Source organism: Mus caroli, chromosome 2 (genome assembly GCF_900094665.2).
Source record: "Mus caroli chromosome 2, CAROLI_EIJ_v1.1, whole genome shotgun sequence".
Classification (NCBI taxonomy): Eukaryota; Metazoa; Chordata; class Mammalia; order Rodentia; family Muridae; genus Mus; species Mus caroli.
This window is the reverse complement of record NC_034571.1, coordinates 137677492-137703216: the sequence shown is the minus strand read 5'-3', so window position 1 is coordinate 137703216 and position 25725 is coordinate 137677492. Positions and strand designations below refer to the sequence as shown.

The following is a 25725-nucleotide window of genomic DNA, read 5'->3' as shown; positions in this document are numbered from 1 at the left end:
TTTGAAGAGAGAAGCTGCCTGAGTAAACTGCTTTAAGAAGACCGGTGGTTGCGATTTCCTTGCTGGTCGAGTTGGACGCAACAGTTTGTGTCTATGATTTCATATTTTTTTCATGTAATTTATGTGTAGGTCTACAATGTGAGACTTTAACTGCTCAGTCTAGTTTTTTTCTGCTGTTGCTTCAAAGAAAAGAGGATACTCAAGATTTCTATTCTACACATTATAACTTGAGTGCAAATATCTAGGAGTTAATGATCAAACTGATTTAGACTAAAGAAAAACAAAAGAAAAAACATTTTTAAATCTAAGCAGCAATGGAATTCACTTAATACAATAGGAAAAGGTTTTAGATTTAATTTGAAAATATAAACAGGTTGTCTTAATTAATTTAAGTCTTTCATAAACTTTAAACCCTACTTCATTTTGGTTAATCATATATATATGCTTCTATATAACCCCTTCATATGTGTGTGTGTTATACAGTATGTTTACATGATAAAGTCCCCCCTCCAAAGGAGCTAGATTCAAGGTGGCTTAAAAAATAAGTATGCATGTAAACCCAATTCAAGTCCCTTTTAATTCACAAGATTTTCAAAATCTAATAAATTAGTTATTATTTTAAGTTTGTTTGTAAAAATGTCTTTAGGAATATTAACACATTTTGCCTATGTTGTTGTTAGATATTAAAGACACAATCTGTCTTTATATTTCAAATATAGATGTCTGGGTTTTCATTAAAACATAAAATTATCTGCTTTTGATAGCATGTGAAAGGAGAATGGGTTAAAAAGAAAAGATTTTGTGTTTTATTAAGATATTCCTTGTTTTCTGCAAAGTTGTCAGCATTTGAGACATTGAGAATTGAGTCTCAACAGAATTTCAATTTACTTATTTTGTCAAACTTTATCTAAATATTCTCAAACAGATAAATTTTTGAATCACTGTTTATTATTCCTTCCAACTGGTTTATCTGACCTTTATGGTGTTTTACTTGGAGGCCAGAGTTAAGGAGAATAAAGGGCTCAGAGGAGAGCCAGTATTTTGTCCATGGACACAGGACAGCCAGGTTACTACAGGCATTGGAACACATATAAAGGGCCTTATGACTCTTGTAAATGGCCTGTCCTCTTGACCAGAAAGGACGTGGAGACCCCAGAAGTTTAGAATCTAACAAGTGTACATCCTCTAAAGAGTAGGGTCATTGTAGAGGAAAGGTTCTCAGAGCTTAAAATACAATAGACGGCTTAACAAAATGATGAGCCATCCCTGCAGGTGATGTAAGTGGTAGGAAACAAAAAACCCTAAAAGAGCCTAGGGCCCCAAATTAATTCCTAAAGCTCACCAAACAACCTAAATTATGAAAAAGGTTAATTTTTAGCCACCTATATGATCTGAAATGCTCATCAGAAATAATAATTAAATAGTGAAGTAATTAGTGTTACAAATAGATTTTTTTTCAGCCAGCCTCAGACTAGGCTTCTCATCCTGATCCGGTTCAGCGCTGGGGCGTCCAGCACTCCTTAAGGCCCTCCAAAGCTGTTTAGGACCACACATAGTCTTATTATGTGCATCAAATTCCAGGCAATTATTTACTGGGTTTACATGATTGAGCTAAAGCTCTACACACAGCAAAATAAGAAACAAAAACCAATTTAGGACTTAAACTTTCTCTTCAGAAGGAACTTTTAAGGTCAGTCTCAGGGATGTAAATCCAAGGGATATAAACCCAGGACTTGGAGCTTCTGTTCCTTCTCTCTCAAGGGAAGTGACGCAGTGACACTTAGCTCCACCCTCCCCAGGCCCTACCATGTTAGCCCTCTCCTGAGTATCATCAAACTCCTTTAAAGGTATTCTATGCTTCTGTTGAAACTTATTTCCTCTGAATAAATAAAAGTCCAATTCTGTTTAATGTCTCTCATATACTGGAAGCATCTCTATCACAGTTGGATCTGTCACACTCATCAGTGTTGGCTCCACCTACACTGTCCTTTACCCTGTAATTGTAACATAATACAATTCCTCCCTTTAAAACTTTTGACAGCACTGTTACAGGTGTCAGGTCACAGAGGGACCCCAGAATACCACATCTTTCTCTTGCCTTCATTCTTTCTCATCTCATGGGGCTTTTAAGAACTTAAACTTTTTGCTCCCAGACACACACAACCTCTTGCCTTCCTGCTGTCTTCCCTAACAGGAAGAACATTTTCTTCTTCACCAGCCTTCCATTCTAGTTTTGCTCATTACTAACTGTCCAAGTCATTATTTAGTGGGTGTAGCCATGGTTGGTCTTTGGTAATCATCTAATGGGGCTGGTTGTTTTGACTCTTGCCTTTTCCAATGGCTAGTCATGCTTCCTTCTTTCACAATTAAACAGATCTAACATGAAATGGTTATGAATATAGCCTATGGAGATCTGAGTTGGTACCCTACTAGACACTGCTCATCTGGGCAGAAACACCTTCAATGCACTCCTCTTTTATAGGATTCTTTATATCTCTTAGGGAACATCAATGGTTCTACATTTCTGAGTTACTGAAAGCATCCCACAGTTCAATCTTGCTCTTGCTGCCTAGTTAAATCCCAAGGATCATATATACCCAGGCCTGTTTCTGTCTCAATGCTGACTGGGCAAGAACATAAATCTTGGAAGATACCCTTTCCAAAATAATATTTAGCATTCATATCATTATATTTCTGTCTTGAACTAAGAAGAATAGAGTTTTTTCTTCACTATTGGTAGATTTTTACCTTACCTTCATCAGAGATGCATGAATGGGGATTTATGAAGCAATTTTTTCTGCCTAAAGGGTATCACGTGCGTGCGTGCCTGTGTGTGTGTGTGTGTGTGTGTGTGTTGCTGTGTTGCAGTAGCCCATGTGACTGCTTGGAGAGACAAGAGGTTGAATTCAGATATATTCCTCAGTTGATCATCTATCTTATTTTCCATTGAGACATTTCTATCACTGAACCTAAAGCTTGCTTCTTTGGCAGAGTGACTAACCAGCAAGCCCCCAGCATCTGCCTATGACCACCTCTAAGGACTTCCATGTACCATTCAAGCTATATACCACAGTGCCTGGTCTTTACAAGTGATCAAACCTCAGGTCTTTACATTTGCACAGCAAGTCCTTATCCATGAAGCCGTCTCACAACCTCATCCAAGAACTTCCAACAACATGGGAGTAGTCACTTCACTTACATAGGAGTTTTAGTTAGGATTCTCTAGCTCTGATCTGCTCACTGATGTTCATGGTGGAACCTGTGCCATGCTAAAGGAAGAATGCTTCTTTCCCATCAACAAATCTGGATAAACATAGTCAGAGCTCCAAAATATCACAGTTGTGCAGAGGATTGAGGGGTGGGGGGAGGAATGAAAGGAGGATTTAACTGATATGATAAAAAAAAGTCTGGTTGTGGTGATCTTGCTACTCCCCTTTCTGGGACTGCTTACAGCTACCTAGCTATTTCTTTTATTTATTTTGTCTTTTATTTTGATCTACTTATCATGTTTTCCTCCCTAGGTTTCAACAGTTCCATCACCAAATGAAGCTCCAACAAGGCTTTCAGCCTTTACCATCAGAAACCTGGATTCCATCAGTCTCTTAGATTAAGCAATATAGAACTTCTGTGCAAATCATTTCTAAGTATGGTTCTCTTTTCCTGGCCCCGCACACTACCAAGCCCCTAGTACAATAACAAATGACAGGTACATAGTGTCTGTCTGTCTGTCTGTCACTCTTACTTAGCTTGAAGAAATTACTTAAGAAAAGACTGCCGACCAACCAGTGGGAAATATAGGACTGAGAAACTAGAAAGGAAACAAGTTCCTCTCAGGGAATGTCAACTGTGCATGATGTGTCCAAGTACAACCAATCAAAATGAACCAGGACTTTATACCACAGAGCCACTAGCCAGTACACCCAGTCTCAAAGCAGAATTGAACGTTGATTAATTAGCCCTGCCTCCAGCTGCATGCTCGGAATGGATGGCATGCAACCTTAACCCAGAGAAGATAGTGCCCAAATTAAAGCAGTCACAACCCATTGTCTTATATTGACCATTCTGTCACTGCCTGGTCACTGTGTTCCAACAGGGTATGCAATAGGCTAGTCTCACAGTTGAATTCGTTCACTGTCTGTCAATCCCAGCCATAATCAGTAGTTTACTGTTGAGCCAAGAATGTTGCCTTTCTTACTTACACTGGTGAATCTAAATCATCAGCTTTGTGCCTCTTGCACTTGGGCGCCGTTAAAATGGAGACTCTTGAACAGAAACACTGAGGTAACAAGGTAATCCATCTGCTAACCCAGAAGGCTGAGCCTCTAATGGGTGGGAACACATACAGCATGAATACACTACATAATTGATTCATGTCCCTAGCAGGATGCAGTGGGATGGCTCCAGATTTTTCCCATGCTGTAAAACACCCTGATATTTATACCTCATAACTTGTTTATGCAGCAAATCATTAATGCTTTTGGCTTGTATTTTTGGATCATGATTGTCCTTGAATAACACAGGAAGTGAAACTGGGAATAAAGGGAACTATATATTTTCAGTGTCTAATAAATACTTAGAAGCATAGACTCCAGACTTCATATCCCTAAGCTTTCTGAATAGACTGCAGGGGAGAGGGGGTCACTTTGGTTTCAATGTTCCACACCTGAGGTATGTTTCTTTTTCTGGGCACTGTGTTTGGATACTGCTTGATCCTCATCTTTCCAGAGTTTCCCATGCCTCTTCCCACCTGGCTGCAGGTGGCAGCATGATTATTCCTGTTACTGTGAAGTAGTTTATTATTGATAGTTCACATTGCTGGGAGTGGTCTCTTGGATGCTCATATGTGGCTGCTAGGGGTTGGGATCTCTATCAGGATACATGCTGTTGGGAGGCAGTAATTGGGGGGTGTCCTTCCTCTTTCTATCCTTGATCCTTGAACACACAGGCCAGACCAGGAGCCTATGCATGGTAGATATACACAGGGCATGCTGCAGCTGCTAATCTCAAACTGAGACAGTGTGGGAGGACCTGGAGCACGATCAAGAGCAGCCATAGCCTCCCAATGTCACATGTGGGAAGCCTATCTGGTCTCTGCTCAAACGGAACAACCAACCAACCCAAACCCCCAATCAACCCTCCCTTCTGCCCCCAAACAACTCAGATCATATTTTTTTATTTGCATTTCCTTCTGGAAATAACAAATGCCGTCGCGCTGTGTTTACTAAGAGCCTTCCTAAATCCAAGGTGCTTGGGATCTGTGGTTCTGGCTATAGAGGGACTGGGAAGGGAGATGAGGGCATCCGCACCTATTCTTGATACATGTGAATGAATGGATTCGACCACTGGTGTGAGCTTGAGAAATGATGGAATCTGCAATTGAGCAGATGCTTTTTAAAGTTCAGAGTTGGGGGATGGAGAGACGGCTCCATGGCGGAGAGCAATAATTGCTCCTCTTGCAAAGGGCTCAAGTTTGGTTGCCAGCATACACAGCTTACAACTGTCTATAACTCCAGCTCCAGAGTATCCAACATCCTCTTCGGGAGGCAGTGGGCACTTGTACTCACATGTGCACAAACAGATGCTGTGAATGTGCGCATGTGCACACAAACATGCATACTCACAGTTAAAAAACGTCTTAAAAATTTTAACTTTACCATAAAAGGGCAAAAGAACAGAGGAAAAAGGAAGGAGAAGCCAGAATTGCAAGGATGGCTGGGCCAGGAGACCCATTTTCCAGAGGACAAAAAGTGAGCCAGGGGCCCTGGGGCTTTAAAGAAGCTCCTGCATATACTCTGGAGGTGGGAGGGTGTGGCAGCCTGAGCACAGCTATTATTGTAAAGTCTTTCACACAGGCAGTTTTTTTGCTGAATAAAAGGATTCCATCATAGGTTTAGCCTAAAAGGTATAAGCAAAATGTGTTCCCTATAAAGGAAGTATAGAACAAAAAGCTGCCCCTAAACCATATGAGCTGTATGTACGTGAGGGCTTCAAAGGCGCCGCCTTCCAAGTCTTCACCTTCCTCTCCAGTGCCTGATGAGGATAGTTTGGAAGTTTTTTCTCACAAGCAGCAGGAAAGAGTAGGGGAAAACATTTGTTTTGAAATTGCTTCAAGGCCTATATATTGTAAATCACTTTAAAGTGACATATAATTAAAGTAAGAATTTTTTCCTTAATCCTTGTAATTGGTCTTCAGTGAGTGTGGCAAATCTCTGAGCACTGTCCAGTTAAGGGAAGAAATGCCAGTGATCTGTTGTGTCTCTCCCTGCCCTCAATTTACTTTCCCATTGCTGAGAATAATTTTGAAACTGAAGTGCATCAAAGGCAAACTTGCCCATTTATGCACCAGAGATTAAGATAAAGAGTGTAAAGTCGGGAAATGGGCCTTGTCCAGCCTTCATGCACACCCACACAGAACACACATGATGTGTATTCCTCACTATGGCACTAGCTCTACCCATCCCAGGCTGGAATTTAGGTTGCATATGAAGGAGTTCATGTTACTGGCTACTGTAGAACCTTCTAGAATGAAGTGTTCACTTTAGGGGAGATGGATGAACTCATTTTCATTTAAGATGGGTGCTCAGGCAGCTCACTGTATATGCTGAGGGCCGGCCTCCCTTAGCTGTGGGCAACCCAGGTTGTGCTACCAAGCATCATGGGAGCACTGTTTGCTGAGTTCCTTCCGGCCACATCCTTTAGAGACAAGTTCCAGAGCTTGGGAGACCCTGGTCTAGGTACAACTCTATGCTAAATGGTTTATTCTGTGCCCCTCAGGTAAACCATCAGGCCTCTGAGCCTTTGGTGTTCAAATCTGTAATGGATCAGGGGCCAACAGTAGACATGTCCATGGGGCCAGCTGTGCTTTAAGGACAGATGCGTGTCAGCTATCATCATTGTACATAGTGATCTGTGGAATCACAGCACATGGTCCAGATGTTCTACCATGTACCTGCCCAGCTGGATGTGAAGTGCCCCTGCCTGTGGCATGGTCTTTCACCCAAGACTGTTTCCCACAGGTGACAAGGGGTGGGAAGCAGACAAGATCCTATGCATCTGTCTATCATGATAGCAGAAATGTGATGGGGTGATTTCATGTTTCCTTTATAATTAGAATGGGCATATTGATCATTTTACAAATTGACAGTGTGAATGAATTCATACTAGTATACTATGAATACTCCTATGCAATTAGCAACCAAAGTAGCAGAACATGGCCAAAGACCCTATATCAGTTATTAACACCTGAGGCCTGCCATCTTCTTAACTGCTCTGTTTAGCTCCAGGATGTCTCCTAAATCTCCCATGTTAAAGGCTTGGTCCTCATATTAATGCTACCAGAGGGATGATGGAGACTTTGGGAGGTAGCCTTAGTGACCTATCTTCTAATCACTGAGGGCATACTCTCAAAGGAAGCTATGGGGTCCTGACATATTCTGAACATTAGGTATAGCACATGCCCCCACTAGAGTGTATTGTATTCCATGGGCCTATTAATCTCAGAATGAAACCTCCAAAACTATGAGTTGAGACAAGTCTTTTAACTTTGCAAGTTGTTTCAACTCTCATAGTTACAGAATAGTGACAACTGTGATGCCTTCTACCACTGCTCTAAGTTTTGCCTGTTTGTGTGTGTTATTATAGCCGAATTATAGTCTGGACTCTTTTATTCCTGCCACAATACTGTGTGGAATTCAACTATCTTTTATGTTATTGATTAGTATCACTGTGTAGTGTTTATGTAAACATAATATGGTTTATCATTTTTATTATTTTTGTATAGTGTTCAATGTTTGGCTACTATGAACATTACTACCTTGACTATTCTAATGTTTTTGGTGTGCCTATATGCACACTACTGTTGATGTACAGAAATGGAGTTTCTGTATCATAAAGTATGTACAAGTTCAGTCTACACTGCCAAATGATTTTGCAGTGAGACCTATTTATTTTCTACCACTAACAGATAAAATCCTTGTCAATACTTAATATTGACTGTCTCTTATTTTATCTATCAGCATTTTAAGTAACCCTTATTTTGTGCATGATACCTATGTGTCTTTCTTTCACTAGCATCCCAAGAAAATACTTTGGGAAGTGTTGTTTTACACTGATAAAGAAGCTTTGGCTTCTCTTGTAACCTATAGACTTTCTGGGAAACTCCAGCTTATTTGGAGTGAGTCAGAAGTTGCTACACAGATGCTGTGAATAATTGAAGCACTTTCTTGGGTGTCAGAAAAGAGTCTTTATACTCCAGTGAGATTGAAAATTGCTGCTCCCAGTTTCAGACTACAAATTTCTTCATGGAACAGTACCCCATGAGATGACAGGTCTGGTCATAGATGGAAGTGACCTTATGCTTCCCTTGAAAAAGCTATAAGAAGACAAATGCTAGCTCTCAAGTTTGGACACATTGCCTGAAGTAACTGCTAACATTCTATCTTTGCAGAAAACTGGCACTGGTAAATACCAAGTTGTGCTATTTATGTAGCTGTTGCTCATCAATATATGTGGGGATTCTGTAATTATCGCAAGTGCTATCCAACGGCTTCCGGAACCTCAGACAAATGAGTCTAACAGATAATTGGCCGAGCCCTTTAGACACCATCACCCTGGGCTCTTGGTCTTTCATATAGCCTACCTATTCAGGTAAGAGTCAAGGCTTGGGCAGAGCCAAAGCCTGATAGGTAACTGGGGTTCAGGCTGGTGATTGTCCTCTGTGGAATGTGAGTGAGCCAAGAAAGGCATCTGCTCTACCTGATCTTGCTCACTTTCTCTGTGCTTTAGTTTCCATATTTTTAGTTATAAGGGCCAAATCATGTCTATACAACAGGGAAGAGATGATTTGACCTAACTGAGCCTTAATTATCGCTCTGAAAAAATAGGGATGTCGTAAGCAACAGGATATGACAACAGGCACCCATGCCATTGCCTAGAGATCTGAAACATCCTGTTGATAACATTTCCATCTTGTATCTGGGAGAGGCAAGACTCAAGGATTGTGTCATAGGCTCATTTTTTTTTTTTGGTCTGTATTCTGCCCTACTCACTCATTTATAATGACTCAGGTGATATTTCTTTACTTGATTGCACTTGAGGTATTGACACATAATTCCATTAGCCACATTTATTTTTATTCTACTCTCCCTTATAAGTATCTCACAGGAGAGATACATTTCTAATTATTGGCTTGTTTGTTTATTCTGGAAACTTTAGGAAGCCTTCTGATACACTGTTAACTCCTCTGCGGCTATTGAGTGAAGCAGAAGACATGGTTTAGACAGAGTTTATAGAGGACAATAAACATGTTGCCCTTTCTGTTCACCTCCCATCTGGATGCCTATACACCAGTATGAAGATGATGGAGCTGGAATTGCAGTATGTGAATCAGTAAGGTCACAGGCAATGAGAAGGAAGCATTGGCCAGCATTTTCTTCTTGCTTTCAAGATTATTATTAACTTTTGGCAATGGTTCTTACATGTGACAAAAGTCCTGCTCATTACACAGTACAGCTAAGAGCCTTTGCTCTGCTTGTAGTGGTCAGGTTGCCTCAGGGCCTTGGGAATGTGTCCATCTACTCAGAACAAAAAGGCATAGGGCCTCCTTCTGGGTGTGTTGGCTATACCTGAGTGCTTAAGATACCTGATGATGCCTGCGGAGTTGGGGTTGGGCAATATGAAGTCCCTTGTGCTTTTAGGACTCCAGCCTCTTGAGGGCTGTGCTCTGGTGAATCCTACCAGGTCATAGTTGTCTAGTGATGGGATATTCAGGTGATCAGAACCTTTCTTTTTCTACTGTAGAGACCATGAATAGAGTTTGACTGGGCCTTGGGAATATTTTCGTTATTTTACAGATAGAGAAACCGAGATCCTAAAGGGCAGGAGTCTTGATCATAGTCAGGGAACTGGCCTGTGGGGACAGAAAGACCCATTACCATGAGCAATCACAGAAAACAACACAACTAATATCTTCATAACCATGTTTTTTCTCTTCTAGTGAATGGGATTACTATCAGACCTGTACCCCAAACACAAGAGAATGAGACCCTTAAAAAGGACACTCAGTTGATTTGAAGATATTTCAAGCAGCATGGATATATAGCTCAGTAGAAGAATGTTTTCTTAATATGCGTGAGGTTTTGAATTTGATTCCAGCACCACACACACACACACACACACACACACACCCACACACACACGAGACCAAGACAGAGATAGTGAGACAGAGAGAAAGAGACTGATACTTTCCTGGATGCCCAGCAGACATAATTTTGTTGTATCTTGTTAATAGACATATCAGATGGAAAACAACGGCTGTCTGCTCCCAACTTACAGTTCAGGACAACTTCTTCCTTCTCTTTTCATGCTATGTCTCCATGCCAACACAATCTCTAAACCAAGCCCATATGAACATATTCACAGAACAGCTTTCTACTTCCTTCCTGACACGCTTTCTGGTGAGGGCCCGCATATCTTATGAGGAATGCCACAGCACATCATGTCCTTAGTCATACTGGGCTTTTTCTGGCTTGAACAGATTTCTTCCCAAGTTGGCTTGTCTATTTACTATAGGAAGGGACACAGAGAATTTTCTGTTGTTGTTGCTTTGCCATTTTTAGTATAGAAAATTTGGATTCCTTTGCCACTAGGGCAAAGAGTAAGGATAAGTGTTTGGCTGTTGAGGGTTCTCATGAAATCAAGAATTGGGTCATATGTCACAAAGTGCACACAATAGTCCCTCAGAGTTAAAGGGGAATCAAAGGAGTGGATGTTGCCTAGGTGCCTAAGGTAGGACAAAGTGAGAACGATTCAGGATAAGTGGAAGGTCAAGGAACTATAAATGAAGCTGGAGGCCTGAGCCAGACCAGATCACATAGTTCTGATTCCTAGGAATGCTTTAAAGTGCATGGGATTTCTTTGGACATGAGGGCAAAAACTATTCAGTCTCACTGTGGCCCAGAAGAGATGGTAGAGGCCTGAACATGGGCCAGGCCAATAGAAATAGAGAAAGAGATGGGATCGATACGTAGAACTTACTGTTTGTGGGAAGACAGAGAGGAAATCAATCCAATTATATGTTTCCAGCCCAAGCAACCCAATGCTGAGATGGCAAGGCTAAAACATAGAGGTTTGCAGGGAGAATAAAAGCATTTTTGTTTTTTAAGTTTTACAGCTCCATTTCAGATTATATCCCAACTCCACGTGGATCTGCAGATCCAGGAAAAATTATTTGTGTTGCCAAGGGAAACACACACACACACCCTCATACATGCATGTATAGAGTTATTTTTCATACATTAAAATTGTTGTCTGTGTGTGTGACAGAAAGATCACAGTACCACAGATGTACATGTATGCACATGTGACTTGCACAGTCTTCTAAGAACAAGCCTAAAACTATCCTCCTGACCTCCCTTTTAGAGGACAGTAAGTTGTCTTTCCCCAAGCAGACTGTAAAACCAAGGTGATGAAATCAAACAAACTTGGCTCTGAGTCCAGCAGAGGATGGGAGGGCTCAGCAGCAGCCAAAATGGCTGATTCTGTTACAGGTTTGGATGCTGAGAAGCACTTGGCTGACTGCCAAAAATATACCTCTGCCTAATCCCCATAGTCACAGCAAGGCAAGGCAGTTCGAACAAGCTCTAGAAGGGAGGGAAATCTGCAGGCTTCCACCTTTGTGCATAAAACAACAGCAATCAGAATGCTAATGAAGTAGCTGACAAGACAGATCCCATGATTACCTCTGGAATCACAGGGGACACAGTGGGGAGTCAGCCTGTCAGTAGTCTCAGGATAAGTCAGGAGAAGAGAGGATGGGCCTGATAGTGAGGGCCACCTTTGGACCTAATTAGCATTTATGCTTGGTGGTTTCTAGTAGACTAAAAGAACATGCTCTCAAGGGGTCTATTTGCAACTGCTTCAGAAGTGGTCAAGGGAGCCTTGGGAAAGAAATCTCTCCTACTAAGAGTGCCATCCCTAGTCAAGGGTACAGATGCTGATCATGACAATGGACAAGAGGGTCCTATCTTGGGCCCCATCCCATGGCAGTGGAAGAACTGGTAGTTGGCAGTTACTCCCAATGTCCTTCCCCCTACCAGTTCCTTTGGATGTGGTTCCTAATTCCTCAAGAAAAGAAATTGAACAGACTAAAGGACATTCCTTTATACATGGAATCCCCAGGAATGTGAAACTGCTATCTACAGTGTTAAAGGTCAGGCAGGAATCTCGTAACACAGCACTCCTGATCCTCATAGCATATGATGGTGGAAAAGAAAATGGTATTTTCTGAGTTGCAAAGTAAGACAAAGGGCTGGAGGAAGTGCACTGAAGGGAACAGATGTTTTAGAATGAGGCGAGATCCTTACTATTCACAGCTCATGGATTAGAAGAGGAAATGTGTGGGCTGAATGGAAGAGAAGCTGTCTGGGAGGAGATGGCCAGCAAGACATCACATCACACACCTGAAGAGGGTGTTGACAGCTCTTTCGTCTGCGTCTGTGTGTCTGTGTCAGAACTAGGGGGCTGCAGATTCCCCTCTGTTCACTTGACAAAAGACATGCCATCTTTTCCTCCTTCTCCACCCCTCAGTGTGGAAATCGAGTGTCTGCCCAAACAATTGCCCTCAAGGGATTCTAGGGCATATCAGTTGCATCTGAGTATTCCTTGATTCTATACTTATGACACATGGAGTCAGGAAGATCTGGAGGAAGTCACCGGCCTAAGTTCTCTGGGCTGAACTCAGGGTGTGGGACAGGTGTGGGACTATTCCTGTTTGGACAGCCCTTTTACAAAGATCTGGAATATGTTGTAGCGGGCTTTATCTTCAGCCGTCACTATCCCTGGACAGCCATGTTTCTGAGCATCCCAACAATATTAACTCTCCATTTGCATGAGGGCTTTGGAGCCTACCTACCTACCTACCCTAGCTGTGGGGCCTAGTGGAAATGCAAGGAGGTGAGGCAGCTTCAATCCGTGGGTGACACGGATATCAGTGCTCCATTCCCCTCATACCCAGTTTGGGACAAATGAGATTGGTGCTCTTCATCTCCTGTCATGCCAGCTTTTTAACGGGATGTCCCTGTAGCTGGTCTGCTCAGGAACACTGACTTTACTGTACCCTCTTTCTTGGTTGCTACCACTCTGTGCCTTCTCCTGGTAGGATACTTCCTGGGACCAACCATCCCCAAGGAAATGCCTGCCCTGGGTCCCTCATCTCAGGGCTCTTGGCTGTAGGAGCTCTTCTTCCCTGTAAATCTGGAAGAAGAAGTGATGCCTGGGAAAATGAACTTTGAAACACATTCTCCTTTGGGTTCCGGTGGGTGCAGAAAATTCTTTGCTCTGTGGTCAGATTTTCTTTTAAGTCACGCAAGGAGCCATTACTTATACTATGTTTCATACCAGGGCAGTGGGGTGGGTAAAGAAAAGAGAACAAAAACCACAGGTCCTGCTGGATAGCATGTTTTAAAGTCTCAAGGCCTATAAACACGGGTCTTATACTGAGGTTTTACAGAGAGCAGAAGAGTCAAGAATTTACTGTCAATAAACAGAAACTCTGGAGCACAGCATGGAACACACATGGGTGTTTTCTCATAGGTTACAGAATGTGATTATTCTATTCATAGTGACTTTTTTTGAATATCTGCTAAAGGCTAATTCTTTAAGTGATGAAATATGGTAAGTGCAGATGGAAGTATTCCAGTGTTGGTGTAGCGTTTGTGCTCATATTTTTTCTGTGGGAAAAAGTGCTTCTATACGCTGGAATCAACAGAGAACTATTGTATGACTTCTGTCAGGATTGGCCACAGTATCGCAGGAGGACAGAGAGATCCAGTTTCTTTCCTAAACAATAGTAGACAAGATATAAAACATTTCAGTGGGTAGCAGGTAGACCAAGCAACACAGCAGTTAGATGATATGAGTTACCATGCTACAGGTGCCTGCTTTTTGTTTGTAAATGTTGGGCATCACAGCGTCCTGCAGGCTCCTTAGTGCAGAAGAATGAGTGAACAGGGAAGTTTATTTTCTCTCTCCTGCCTCCTCCTGGGCTCTCAGAAAATGAAGATAAAACTATATCTCTCTCAAAGTTTACTTCTCTGAGTGCTTTTGTTCTGCATTGCCTTGGGGTCAGGACCTGAGTGGAAGCATAGAGAGAAATCACTTTACACCAGACTCCTTTCTCCAGCTACAGGGGAGTGGGGCTGGGGAAGAGCCGCATCGAGATTAATATATGGAAGAAGCCACTTTGCAGAGGGGAATTGGAAGACTTCCCTTTGCATCACCTAGGTGAGAGAAGTCCATGAACTACAAAGCAAAGAGCCAAGGGGAGGGGATAGTTTTAAAAAACACAAATCAAAATGAAACAAAACCCCCAAACAAACGAAAGGCCATACACTGAAAAGCAGAGGCTTTGGGGCACACTCTTCAGCCACTAGCCCACTTCCATTCTGGAGGGCATTCGCTTTCCTTAGCGAGATGTCTCTATTTCCATTTCATAGCTAACTTTAAAGGCATGGTTTTTTTTCTCTATCTCTCCTGGTAGCTGCTAGGATTTTCGCTTAGCCTGCACTAGCCTGTACTAGTGTTTTCCTCTCAAACTTTAATAAAATTGCCCCCAAGCTTCCTTTTGAGTCCATTCTTAATTATTTTATTAATGATGCTTAGAAGCCAAAGGGGGAGCCCCAGGGGCATATTGTGGGACAGTCAGTTTCTGTATCTCCTATGGTCTGAGGGAGTGGGTGGGTGGTAATTTGCATAAAAATAGTTGGTCATACCCAGTGGCCTGGAGCCTCAGCTGCAGGACACTAAAATTCCAACATATATGACTGAATGGTGGAGGTGGGAGGTAGAAGAGTGGGGTTCCCAGGAAGTGGGAGTTGGAGAGCTGGGAAGCTGGTCCGGGAAAAGAGGGTGTTAAGTAAAGGCTGATCTTGCCACTGGGGTGGTGGCAAGAGCTTGTTCTGGGGGGGGGGGGAGACAAGGTAGAGCATGCAGCATCTTTAGTCCAACGGAGGCATGGTGGAACTGAAATCTTTATCTACACCAAAGCCTGCTTCAAATGGCTACTTCCAGGGTTGCTGATTTTCTGGAACTTACTTAGAATCTGTCCTGAATTCAGGAAGATTGGGGTTTAGGTATCAGAAAAAGCTCAGAGTTGCAGGGGTGTGTGATGGGAATTAGTGATCTGGAGAGCTCACTCAACTAGCAGTACTTAGAAGTTACAGGTAGGGGGCGTGCTCTAGCCAGTGTAAGACTGTGGAGGGTACCTGCAAACAGGTACCCTCCAACACAGCCAAAGGAGGTGAGTGTCACATCTGTCTCCAGTGACAGACAAGGAAACCGAGGGTCTACAAAGGCAAATAAAAAGCTTGTCCTTGATCCCCAGCTGGTAAGTAGAAAGGCTAGGACTGAGACTCAGGTAGACTTCATTGAAAGTGCAATCTCTCACCACCATGCTTTGTCATCAGCTCAGGGAGTCTGGGGACTGGACCATCCAGCATGCCTCTGGGGAGACAGAGGCCCAGTGGGCCTGCTGAATTAAGACTCAGGAGCAAGGAGGGGAGGGAGGGAATGATGAGAGCCACTGGACCATAATTTGCCCTCTGTGCTAATCCTCTCTGGACACCAGTGTTAGCTCTGTGTTGATGCTGACAAATTGAGGCCCTGCTCAACACTTTTCCAAGAGTAAACAGCAAATTCCACATGCTGTTTTAATCATTTTTCTCGTCCAGGGCTGAATCCCTTAACTAAACATGGCTGTCCAGAGAGTGAGTTGTGGCTGGAACCTTTCTGTCCAGACCACGCAGGTTCTCTTCAGTTTCAAAACTCCCTCTGACTAAATTAATTCCTAAGTAGTTTAGTAGTCCTACAAACAGGACTGCGCTCTACATTTCTTTTGGGATAGCTGGTTGCTACTGTGTAGAAAAGCTACTCATTTTTTGCAGGTTGAGTTTTGGTAAGCTGCAACTTTAGAATTCATTCGTCTGCTTTCCAGGGTTTTCTGGTGGAGTCTTTAGGGTCTTCTACAGAACAGCATCTACTTCCATTTCGTGTTTTTGTTAATAATGATTAAAATTTTAAAAGGCTGAATAAATGGGTTTGCTTACTTATACTTCTGGTGGTACTGAGGGTGGAAGTCAGGGCCTTGTGTACACTAGGCAAACATTTTACTTCTGAGATACACACACAACTCCTAAATAATTACACTTTAGTATTCAACACAAAGAGAATTTAAGTGTGTAAAGTGACAGCTATATTAATTAGTCCAGTTTTTGATCATTCCATAATGTGTCACAACTATACAATGCCCCATAGATATATACCCATAATTACTATTTGCCAATTTAAAAATTAACCTCTTTCTCTGAAAATGGCAATACCTCTTGCTTCTGAGGCCTAGGCTTGAAAGAAAGGCCTATGTGGAGAAATCTGCTGACACCTTGTCCTTTCATTTATAGGCGTAGTAGCTTTGCCTGAATGGATATGGCTCTTGTACAGCAGGAGATGCACTGTTACAGGTTATACCACACAGGCTATATCACCTTCCAAAGGGCATGGTGAAAAGAGAAGACCTAAGATCCTAACCCTCACAGAACACCTACCATGTGCTAGGAGACATAAGGTTCCAAAACACTAAATATTTGATGCCACACATTTCCTACCTCCTATTTCTGTCTCTCTAGTACCTTACATCCTGGTTTCTGTAAACCTGATGGTTAAGTGGTACCTCCTTTGGACCCGTCCCCCTGAGATGATCAAGCTCATGACTTTCCCTTGAAAGGACCAAGTAGGAAAGCAGAGCCTATTTGCAAGGAAGAGATCTAACATTACCATGTGAAGCAGAAAACCTGGGAAGGGAGGCTTGATGCTGCATTAGAATTCACACTTAGGATGCCCAGGGTAACATCTAGCCATATATGGGTTTTCCCATTTATACTAGCTAAAACTAAGTAAAACAGACAAAAACCCAGTGCCTCACTCATATTTACTATTCTTCGAGGGCTCAATAGCCATGTGTAGCCAGGGGTTAAGATAGAGAGCACAGATTTTGCACCAGAGTTCTGCTGGACAACAAAATGATAGATTAGGGAAACATGTGAGCTCTGGTAAGTCCCTTAAAATGCTAGGGGACCTGGAGGATGAGAAAGAAGACATCTCTACCACCTGCTAGAACCCCAGCTATTCTGCCCTCTGATTACTGGTTGTTGTCATCTCAAAAGCTATCTGGGCCCAGAGGAGCACGTTTCAGGAAACCATCCCTCAGATACTCAAATAAACAGCAGAAATAACTGAGAGCATCATGTATTTGCAAGTCCCATCCACAGCACAGTTGTTTCCTTTCCCCCAAAATGAAAGGGGAAGTATAAGATAGGAATAAGGCTATTCTTGTTGGGGACAAGAGTCCCTTGAGTATCTCCTCCATCTTCCAGCTTCTTCAAGAATGAAGCTCAGTCTCTCTGTTCATTTGATTTGGCAGGAAGCTGAGGGTAGGGTAGGGCTAAAACATCCTCTTCATCCCCCAGGCTTCTGGAGGGAAGCTTCTTGATTAAGAGCTGGTGACCTGACTTAGAAGAGGCAAATTTACGTGGGTTGGTAATCATAGCCAGGTGAGAAAAAAGTGAGCTGGGTCCACGGAAGCCTGCAGAGGTGACTAGTGCTGGGGGGTGGAGCAATCAGGGCAGGCAGTCAGAAGAACACACCAGAAAGCCAAGGCCTGAATGGAAGCAGAGTCACACATCTTCAGAAAGAACACAGGTTGCATGGGAAGATGAGAAGCACATCACTTAAGCTGTGGTGAGAACACTGAACATGGAGAGAAATAGCTACGAGAGTGAAATCAGAGGGAGATCATATGTGGGTGTTCCCTCCCATTATTCAATAACTTTCAATCACATCTATCCTGGAGGCTCCTTCTACTGACATTGATTTCTTCTGTACCTTTGGGGAACAAGGTGAGGTCCTAGTAGAATCCAGAGGTTGGAACCAGCCCATTATTCAACTTAGAAGACAGCGAAGGAATAAGGGAGAACAAAGATGGACTCATATAGCATGTGCTTCCCTGATGCACAGACAATATTAACTTTCTGAGCTTAAGGAGGGAGAAAAAAACAAAACGTGGGCATCAGGTGAATGTGGCAGTAGAGACCACCATCTTTGGACTCAGACCTGTGAAGCATCACATGGGCATGACAAAGGAGTGATGTCAGTGGTCTTCCTTGCCACTCCTGGAGGGCCTTCATCTGCAGAAGTCTTGGCTTGATGGACCGGCATAAGATCCTGTATTGACTTCCAGGATGGCCTGCTTTGTATGCAACCCACACCCTTTTTTATGAGCTCATAAAGGGCATCAGGCACTGGAATGAGGACAAGGAGATTCCCACTCCTGGATGGAATGGGCTAATGTAGAAGGGGAGAGACCCATCCCCTTGGGGGCCCACACATCTATTTTGCTGTCTTGAGAGGCCAACAGGGAGGGTGCAGATGCCAGTTTCCTAATTAAGATTTAAGTATGAAATATCTTCCATAGGTTCATGTCTTTGTACACTTGGTTCCCAGCTAGTGGTACTATTTTGGAAGGCTGTGGGATGTGGAGCCTACCTGGAAATGATCATCAATGCGGGTATGCCTTATACAAGGGCCCCTGTTCCCCAGTATCTGTCTATCTCTGCCCTTACCTCTCTCCTACCATGATATAAGCTGACCCATCATTCCATCTCCTACCTTCCTTACTATGACCATCTAAGCCCCTGAAATTGTCATCTAATTGTTTCTCTCTAGTATTTAGTCACAGTGGTGACAGCACTGACTAGTGTACAGCCTAGTAGCTCAGTGAAGGAGAATTCCTTTTTGGGCATCCCTGAGATTCCTATGAAACTCCTGGAGTATGTACAGGTTTAGACGATGAAAACACTCAGGAGAAGCATTCTCAATGATGTGTCCTTTTGGTTGCTTGTGTTTTACAGCCCTTGGGCTCACACCCAGCACCTTGCTTTGCCACTGAGCAGTTCAAATAGCCCACTCATTGAGGTTTTTGTCCTGGGTAATCCAGTTGCCAGGTAAAGGCTGCTAGATGAGTTTACAACCCCATTCTCAGTCTCACTTAATAAAAAGTTGCCTTAACAAAGGACAGAATCATTTTCCCATGTGTGATACTTCACACACACACACACATACACACACACACACACAAACTGGGTGGGGAAGAGGGGGAAAGGGAAAGAAATACACACACAGCGAGTGAGCGAGAGAGAAAGAGACAGAGACAGAGACACAGAGAGAGAGACAGAGAGAGAGAGAGACACACACAGAGAGAGACAGAGAGAGAACAGTGCATGGGAAAAGAGGAGCTACATTAAAAGGGGGGAATGGAGCCTTAACACTTACAAAGGGTACTTTTGAAAGCTGTCAAGGTATGCAGAGGAGTTTAATCCACTTTAGAGAGATGGTTTCCCAAATTCATTTTGAGAATCTCCAGTATTGATTCTTTACAACTTTTCTCCCTCTCCTGGGAGGAAAAAAAATAATGCCTGGCTTGGTTGATCATCCCAGAGATTCAGTTTTCCATGTCAGGCGGGATAATTATCAAAAAATTTGTCAGATATTTATAAACCACAAACAATCATAGCCCTAGAAAATAATCTATAGGCTTCTCTCTCTATTTGGGGCAGACTCAATGAGTTCACAAAGGACACAGATTTCCTCAGACACAGGAAATCCTACTTCTAACACCTCAGCATTAGGGAAGATGGAATAACAAAGGGTTTCTAAGACACACGTGCTCTCTTAGGGATCTTCACTGTTGACTCAAACTGTAAAGATGCTGGATTTACCCACTTGCAGGGGAGGCATACACATACACACAGTTGGAAGAAACAGAAATGCTTTTTGAAGTGCAATCTCAGGGTTTATGTATTCTAAACCAAAAAGATCCAAGGGGGAAATTGGAGTTTCAGTGTTCAGCAAGTGAGCCAAAAAGAGCTGTCTTGTGTTCCACAAATCACACACGAAAGAGAAGTATTTTCAGGACAGAACAATAGCAGCAAGCTCAGATAGTTAAGATTTAAAAGTTTGCTCTGGTATGTGTGTGGGGGAGTAGGGTAGGGGGCAGGGTCTTTAGTCTTACCTGCATCCACAGATCTGTTCTAACTTGGGCCAAAGACTATAGATATTGTGTAGAAAGCAAACGCCTGTGGTACAGCGCAATAGGTAGTGTGGGTTTGGGTACAAGAAGACCTGAAAGTACATGCTACTCTGCCATAGACGCATGATTATGGCCAGTTAACTTCATGAGAAGAACACTCTTATATATCCCTATCCCTAGAACAGCCAAGGTGACAGGATATGCCTCCTGGGACCCATTGGCAGAAGACGAGACTTGTCTGACATGGAATGGTGCACACTAGGCTCTAGTACTTTCAGATAGGTTCACACTAGATCTGGGGTATCTTTATATCTGGGACTCCTAGGAAACTCTCCCACATGCCCTTGGGCCTTTTTTGTGACCTTGCTGGAACATTCTCAACTTGTAGGAGAGAGGTCTACTCTGATCCCTGCCGCTAAGCAAGGAGATAAAGCTGATAGGGTTGGGAGATGGATAGCAACTTCCTCTAGTACAACCTCTAAGTCACCATGGTACTAAGAACAGGCTATTTCAACGTGAGTTCCACGAGCTCTCTACCATCTCATCTGCACACTTACTACTATGCATTATCCTTCAGTTCTGCTTCCTCCAGGTGTTCTGAATGCCCACATTTCCGATATCCAACCCAAACAGTTTCCTTATTGTGTCTGAAATTATACCCATTCCTCTTTCTAGGTCTCCTTTAGTAATTCCTTGTCCACTCTTCAAGACCAGCAGCACCTTGGCCCCCAAATGTACCTCTGCTGAGCCACCTCAGCAGACAGAACAGAACATGGTTAGCACTTTGAACGTGTCAGGTTCCATCCATGGCAGTTCTCCTCACAACATACTGACTTCCTGCAGGAGAAAGCCATGGTTCATCCACCCAGAAGGCCCCAGCCAAGCGCTATTAAACTTCTAGCTCAGGGCATGCTCCTAAATGTCAGTCCTTTAACTTCTTACAGTCTTGATTTGTGTGTTCATCTGTTACTGCTGGACCCTAAATACCCTTTGCCCTTACAGCAATTATTTTTACATCCTGAGGTATTCACTGAAAATGTCCTGTGTAAGCTGTAAAGTAAATGGAGGTAAGAGGCTCTGCCCTGAATTGAGCAAGCAATGAGTATACAACTCATGTTGTTCAGTGAGCCAAGTGTGATGGAAAGGACTCCCCTCATGAGGCATATTTGCAGAGTCTCCAGTGGGTTAGAGGTGCTCCTTGACATTGCAGCTGTATGAACAGGCTATTTCTCTGGCCATACAAAAAGACCTTCCCCTCATCCTCTGCCCTGTGCTACACACATGTGGAACACAGGAAGCAAGTTCAAGGTTAATGCGGCAGGGTCTCCTTCCAAGATTAGGATCCTGGGAAGAAGCCTGTGAAGATCTTGAAAGCCAGCTTGAGATTAGATATTAGTTACTTCTCTGTTGTAATAAAAGACCGTGACCAAAGGTAAATCAAGGACGAAAGAGTTGATTTGGGCTTATGCTTTCTCAAAGAGAATCCATAATGGCAGCAGGTGGCCAGAGCAGGAAGTTGAGAGATTACATCTTCAACCACAGACAGGAAGCAGATACCACAAATAAACTCTCAAAACCCACTTCCAGTGATGCACTTCCTCTCACAAGGCTCTACTTCCTAACAGTGCCACAACTTACAGGGTCCACGTGTTCATATACGTGCTGAGCCCACAGGGACACATTTCTCATTCAAACAACCACAATCTACGTGGGTAGATAATTCTTCTACTCCACACATTGTAGATTGAAAGAATGGGTACTGACCTTGGTCTCTGGATTTCTTGCCTAAATTCTAAAGTGCAGGGCCCAGGATGTGGGCAAAAAGAAACATTCTATATTAGGGACTACAAAGTGTTAATCTGTGGACTCATGGCTATTCTTGTAAAGATGACATGTTTACCGTAATAGCATATGGTGTCCATTTTGTTTTCATGCTATCCTGGAACTACTGACACAGGTAACAGGAGCCTTTCTGAGTGACCTGCCTGGCCTCATGAAGTGCAAAGGAAATTGAGGACCCTTGGCATTCATCTGAGAAGGTAGAGTTAGAGAAGAGGGCCCTGCCACATGCAGCTAGCAGCACCGCCGTGGGAGAATGAAAACCCTCGCTGTTTGGGCCAAGACCAGGAATCTCATATCTCATATGTCATAGCAGCAGGCTTCTGTTAGCTGCTAGGGAAGTCTGGATCCCACTCAGTGCCTGGGACGCCTCAGCCCTGTGACAGTGGAGCCTCTGTGGTGCCGAAGATGGCATCCACATTAATTGCTCAGTGCACACGATTCTCTGAGAGGGCAGGGAAGACTGCCAGCTTTCCAGGATTCTTATTTATTTGGCGTTTTTTAGAGACAGTTTATTTTTTTGCTAGAAGAAAACATTTCATGCTTTTTGTCCCCAGGTAGGAGTGTGGTAAAAAAAAAAAGACTCGAAGAGTTGATTGCTTTTTCCTGGAAGGGGGTTATTTCAAGTGACTCAAGGGTCTGGAGAAGTGAACCATCTTGTCAGAAACCATGTGCAAAACAAAGACTTCAGAGTTTCACACCTGGGCCTGATGTGAATCCAGAGCTCGGAATGACTATAGATTACCTGTAGGTATAGATTGAAAATCAGTTGCTAGGTCCTCTTTCTTGGACCATTGTGGGCTTACGACTACAACTAATACAACAGAAATGATACAGCCTGGCTTCTGAGGCCAAGTTCTAAAGCTCCCAACACTTCTTCCTTGCTTGCCATAGTCATTCTCAAGCTAGAGTTCAGGCTTCCATGTGGAATCCCACGGCAGAGAATACATGAAGGATGAAGGAACTTTGGTTGATGGTTCTAGAGGAGCCCAGCAAAGCTCTGCTCCCAGATCCGAGCGTGAAGAAGCCCTCTGGAAGCATTACCATGTAGCCCAAGACACCCAAGTGAACTTGTGCCAGCCACATGAAAAAGCAGTCCATGCTCTTTCTGAATGGTTGACATGGAGAGCCCAGCAACAAGGATGGGAACAGGACTCACTAAGTTTAGGGAGTTTACTTCACAGTAACAAATAAAAATAAAGGAGATGGTAATAAGAAGGTTTTGAGGCAGTAGCATGCCTGGTCTAGACTTCAGCTGGAGTTTTCTTATTCTGAGGCCAGTTCCTTAGATATATCTACACACACACACACACACACACACACACACACACACCAGAAACCTCTCCAAATGGGAACAAGGTGAAGCAACTTAGGGCCACATAGGGCCACTATGTCTTTAGATGATGGTGCAGGACAACGGTGTAAACTACAAAAGCAGATGAAGGCACAAACTATATAGTTGATCACCTATTAAAGGCTAGGCATTGGGTGTCATCACATTGAATTTGATGACTGAGCAAATACTCTGTCTCTACTGTGTGCCAAGAATGGATGTAAAGCTGGGCGTGGTGACACATGCCTTTAATCTCAGCACTTGGGAGGCAGAGGCAGGCAGATTTCTGAGTTCGAGGCCAGCCTGGTCTACAGAGTGAGTTCCAGGACAGCCAGGGCTATACAGAGAAACCCTGTCTTGGAAAAAAAAAAGAATGGGTGTAAAAATGACTCTAGGTACAAAACAAAGTCCCTGTTCTCATAGGGCTTATGTTCTCATAGAGAAGCTGACAGGCAATGAAAAAAATAAGTGGATAATGACAGATTATGTGGAAGAAACTAAAGCATATTAAGGGGGGTACACTATGACACATGGTCCACCTGGTTGCAAAATTGCTTCACCTTTCCCTGTGTGAACACTGGCAGGATCAGGTTTGTTAGGAGAAATGTAACTTGAGAGTTCACTGAAACAAAACAAGACAACAGACAGATGTTGGGAGCCAGTCTTTAAGAGATGGCACATTTGGAGATGGTCTGTTACCAGGTAGGTGGGCAGGCAGGAATGGAGCCTCTGTGGTCATTTTTGCTGTCTACCTACCTCTGTCCTTCAAGCCCTGCAAGCAAAGGCTCAAGAGGGGCTACTTACACAGAGCACGTGGAGGACCACTGCTCCCTGTCGTCGGTCTTCATTCGAGAAGATGTCCCTGGGGAATTCATGCAGGGCTAGAGAACAGAGAGAAAAGCAGCTCAGTACAGATGACCTTTTCAGTACAGCTGATCTAGGACAGTGCCACTAACCCTGACTTCAGAGTCCTAGGTCTATGTACTTGCATAAGAACAAAATGAAACAAACTAAAAGACTTCAAGTTTATGAGCCTCTAACTAGAATTTACCGTTCCCTTCAAACAAGATGCGACAAACTGTGGTAATGCTAGCATGATCTCAGCCCCAGCTGCCAATGCAAATTTTCATCTAGAGTTGTCCCTTGGTGTCCATGAGAGATTGAATCTGGGATCTCAAGGACACCATATGGGCATGGTCAAGTCCCTTCTGGAAAATGGCATGGTATTTGCATATCATGACTCATAACTTTTCCTATAATGCAAATGCTATGCAAGGAGTCATCATGCTATATTGTTTAGGGAATGATTAAGTCTGTACACAGGAACAATTAAATGTATTTCAATAGTAGTTGGTTGATCTGTGGTACAGGATACATGGATGTGGAGGGTGTGTTTCACTCTATTGAGGCAGCTCTGCCACATTGCTTTGGTGCTACGGTAGTTTGTAGGCCATCACTTGTGACCTTAAGTTTAAATATGGAACTGAGTATGGTGGCATACTCTTTTAATCATCTCAGAGGATTCAGCGATTCTCTTGAGTTTGAGGTTAGCCTGATCTGCATAGTGAGTTCTAGGGGAACACTCATTTAAACAATACAAACTAAAACAAACAATAACAAAACAAAGCAAAAGTTAAATGAGGAAGCACGGAGCTAGTATTACAAACTTGTTTTCTAATATGCTAATATTCTCACTCAATGTGACCGGTTTTTATTTGTAATCCTACATACTTTGTCACATGCAGTGAAAAGGGCTTTTCTGACCAGGGCAAGCAGGCTTCACCTCATAGGCTGATGAAGGGGCTGCTCCAAGCTGCTATTCACTGCCTCATTTCCCTCTCCCACTCCTACTGGCTTGGTACACTAGTACCTCCATCCTGCTCTGGAGCGCTGCACTTTTTTCTGACCTGACCTACATTTGCCATGAGACTGTGTAATTCAGGAAGCCACAGACACCCTGCCTGCCCTCATCCAGCCTTTGGCAGACAACACCAGCTAATGAAGTCATCTCCCTTGGAGCTTGGTGATGTATCCTACTGTTTCTCTAGTGGGCAGTCAAGGTAATCATCACCAGAGGGCAGGGGCTATAGACCAGGTATCATGAACTTAGGCTTGCCACACATCTTGTTTCGAGTAGAGACAGAGACAAGGATTTAGGGGTGTGCAGTTTATCTGGGATATGGCTGCAGTGTACACAGTGAGTAAAGAAGGTAACGAGACCAGGGAGGTAGGGTAATCCCAGATGACCATGGCAGATGCCAGGGTCCATTTCTTCAGGGCAACCCTGAAGCTTTCACAGAAATTACCTCAGGATCATGACTCAGTAGCTAGGCAATTTGTCCCAGATACAAGCCACTGGCCACTTCTTACAAATACTGAGTTTTTTGTTTCTAAGGTAACACTGCAGTAAAGCGGCCTG

General features: G+C 43.3%; 1 protein-coding gene across 1 annotated transcript in view; it reads right to left on the bottom strand.

Moving 5' to 3' along the window:
• Slc24a3 (solute carrier family 24 member 3) overlaps positions 1-25725 on the bottom strand; it is a 465352-nt gene that overhangs the window by 165031 nt on the left and 274596 nt on the right. Inside the window, exon 3 of the mRNA XM_021179490.2 lies at positions 24111-24187. Within this exon, the coding sequence (XP_021035149.2) occupies positions 24111-24187 (77 nt within the window). The remainder of the gene's footprint in view (positions 1-24110; positions 24188-25725) is intronic.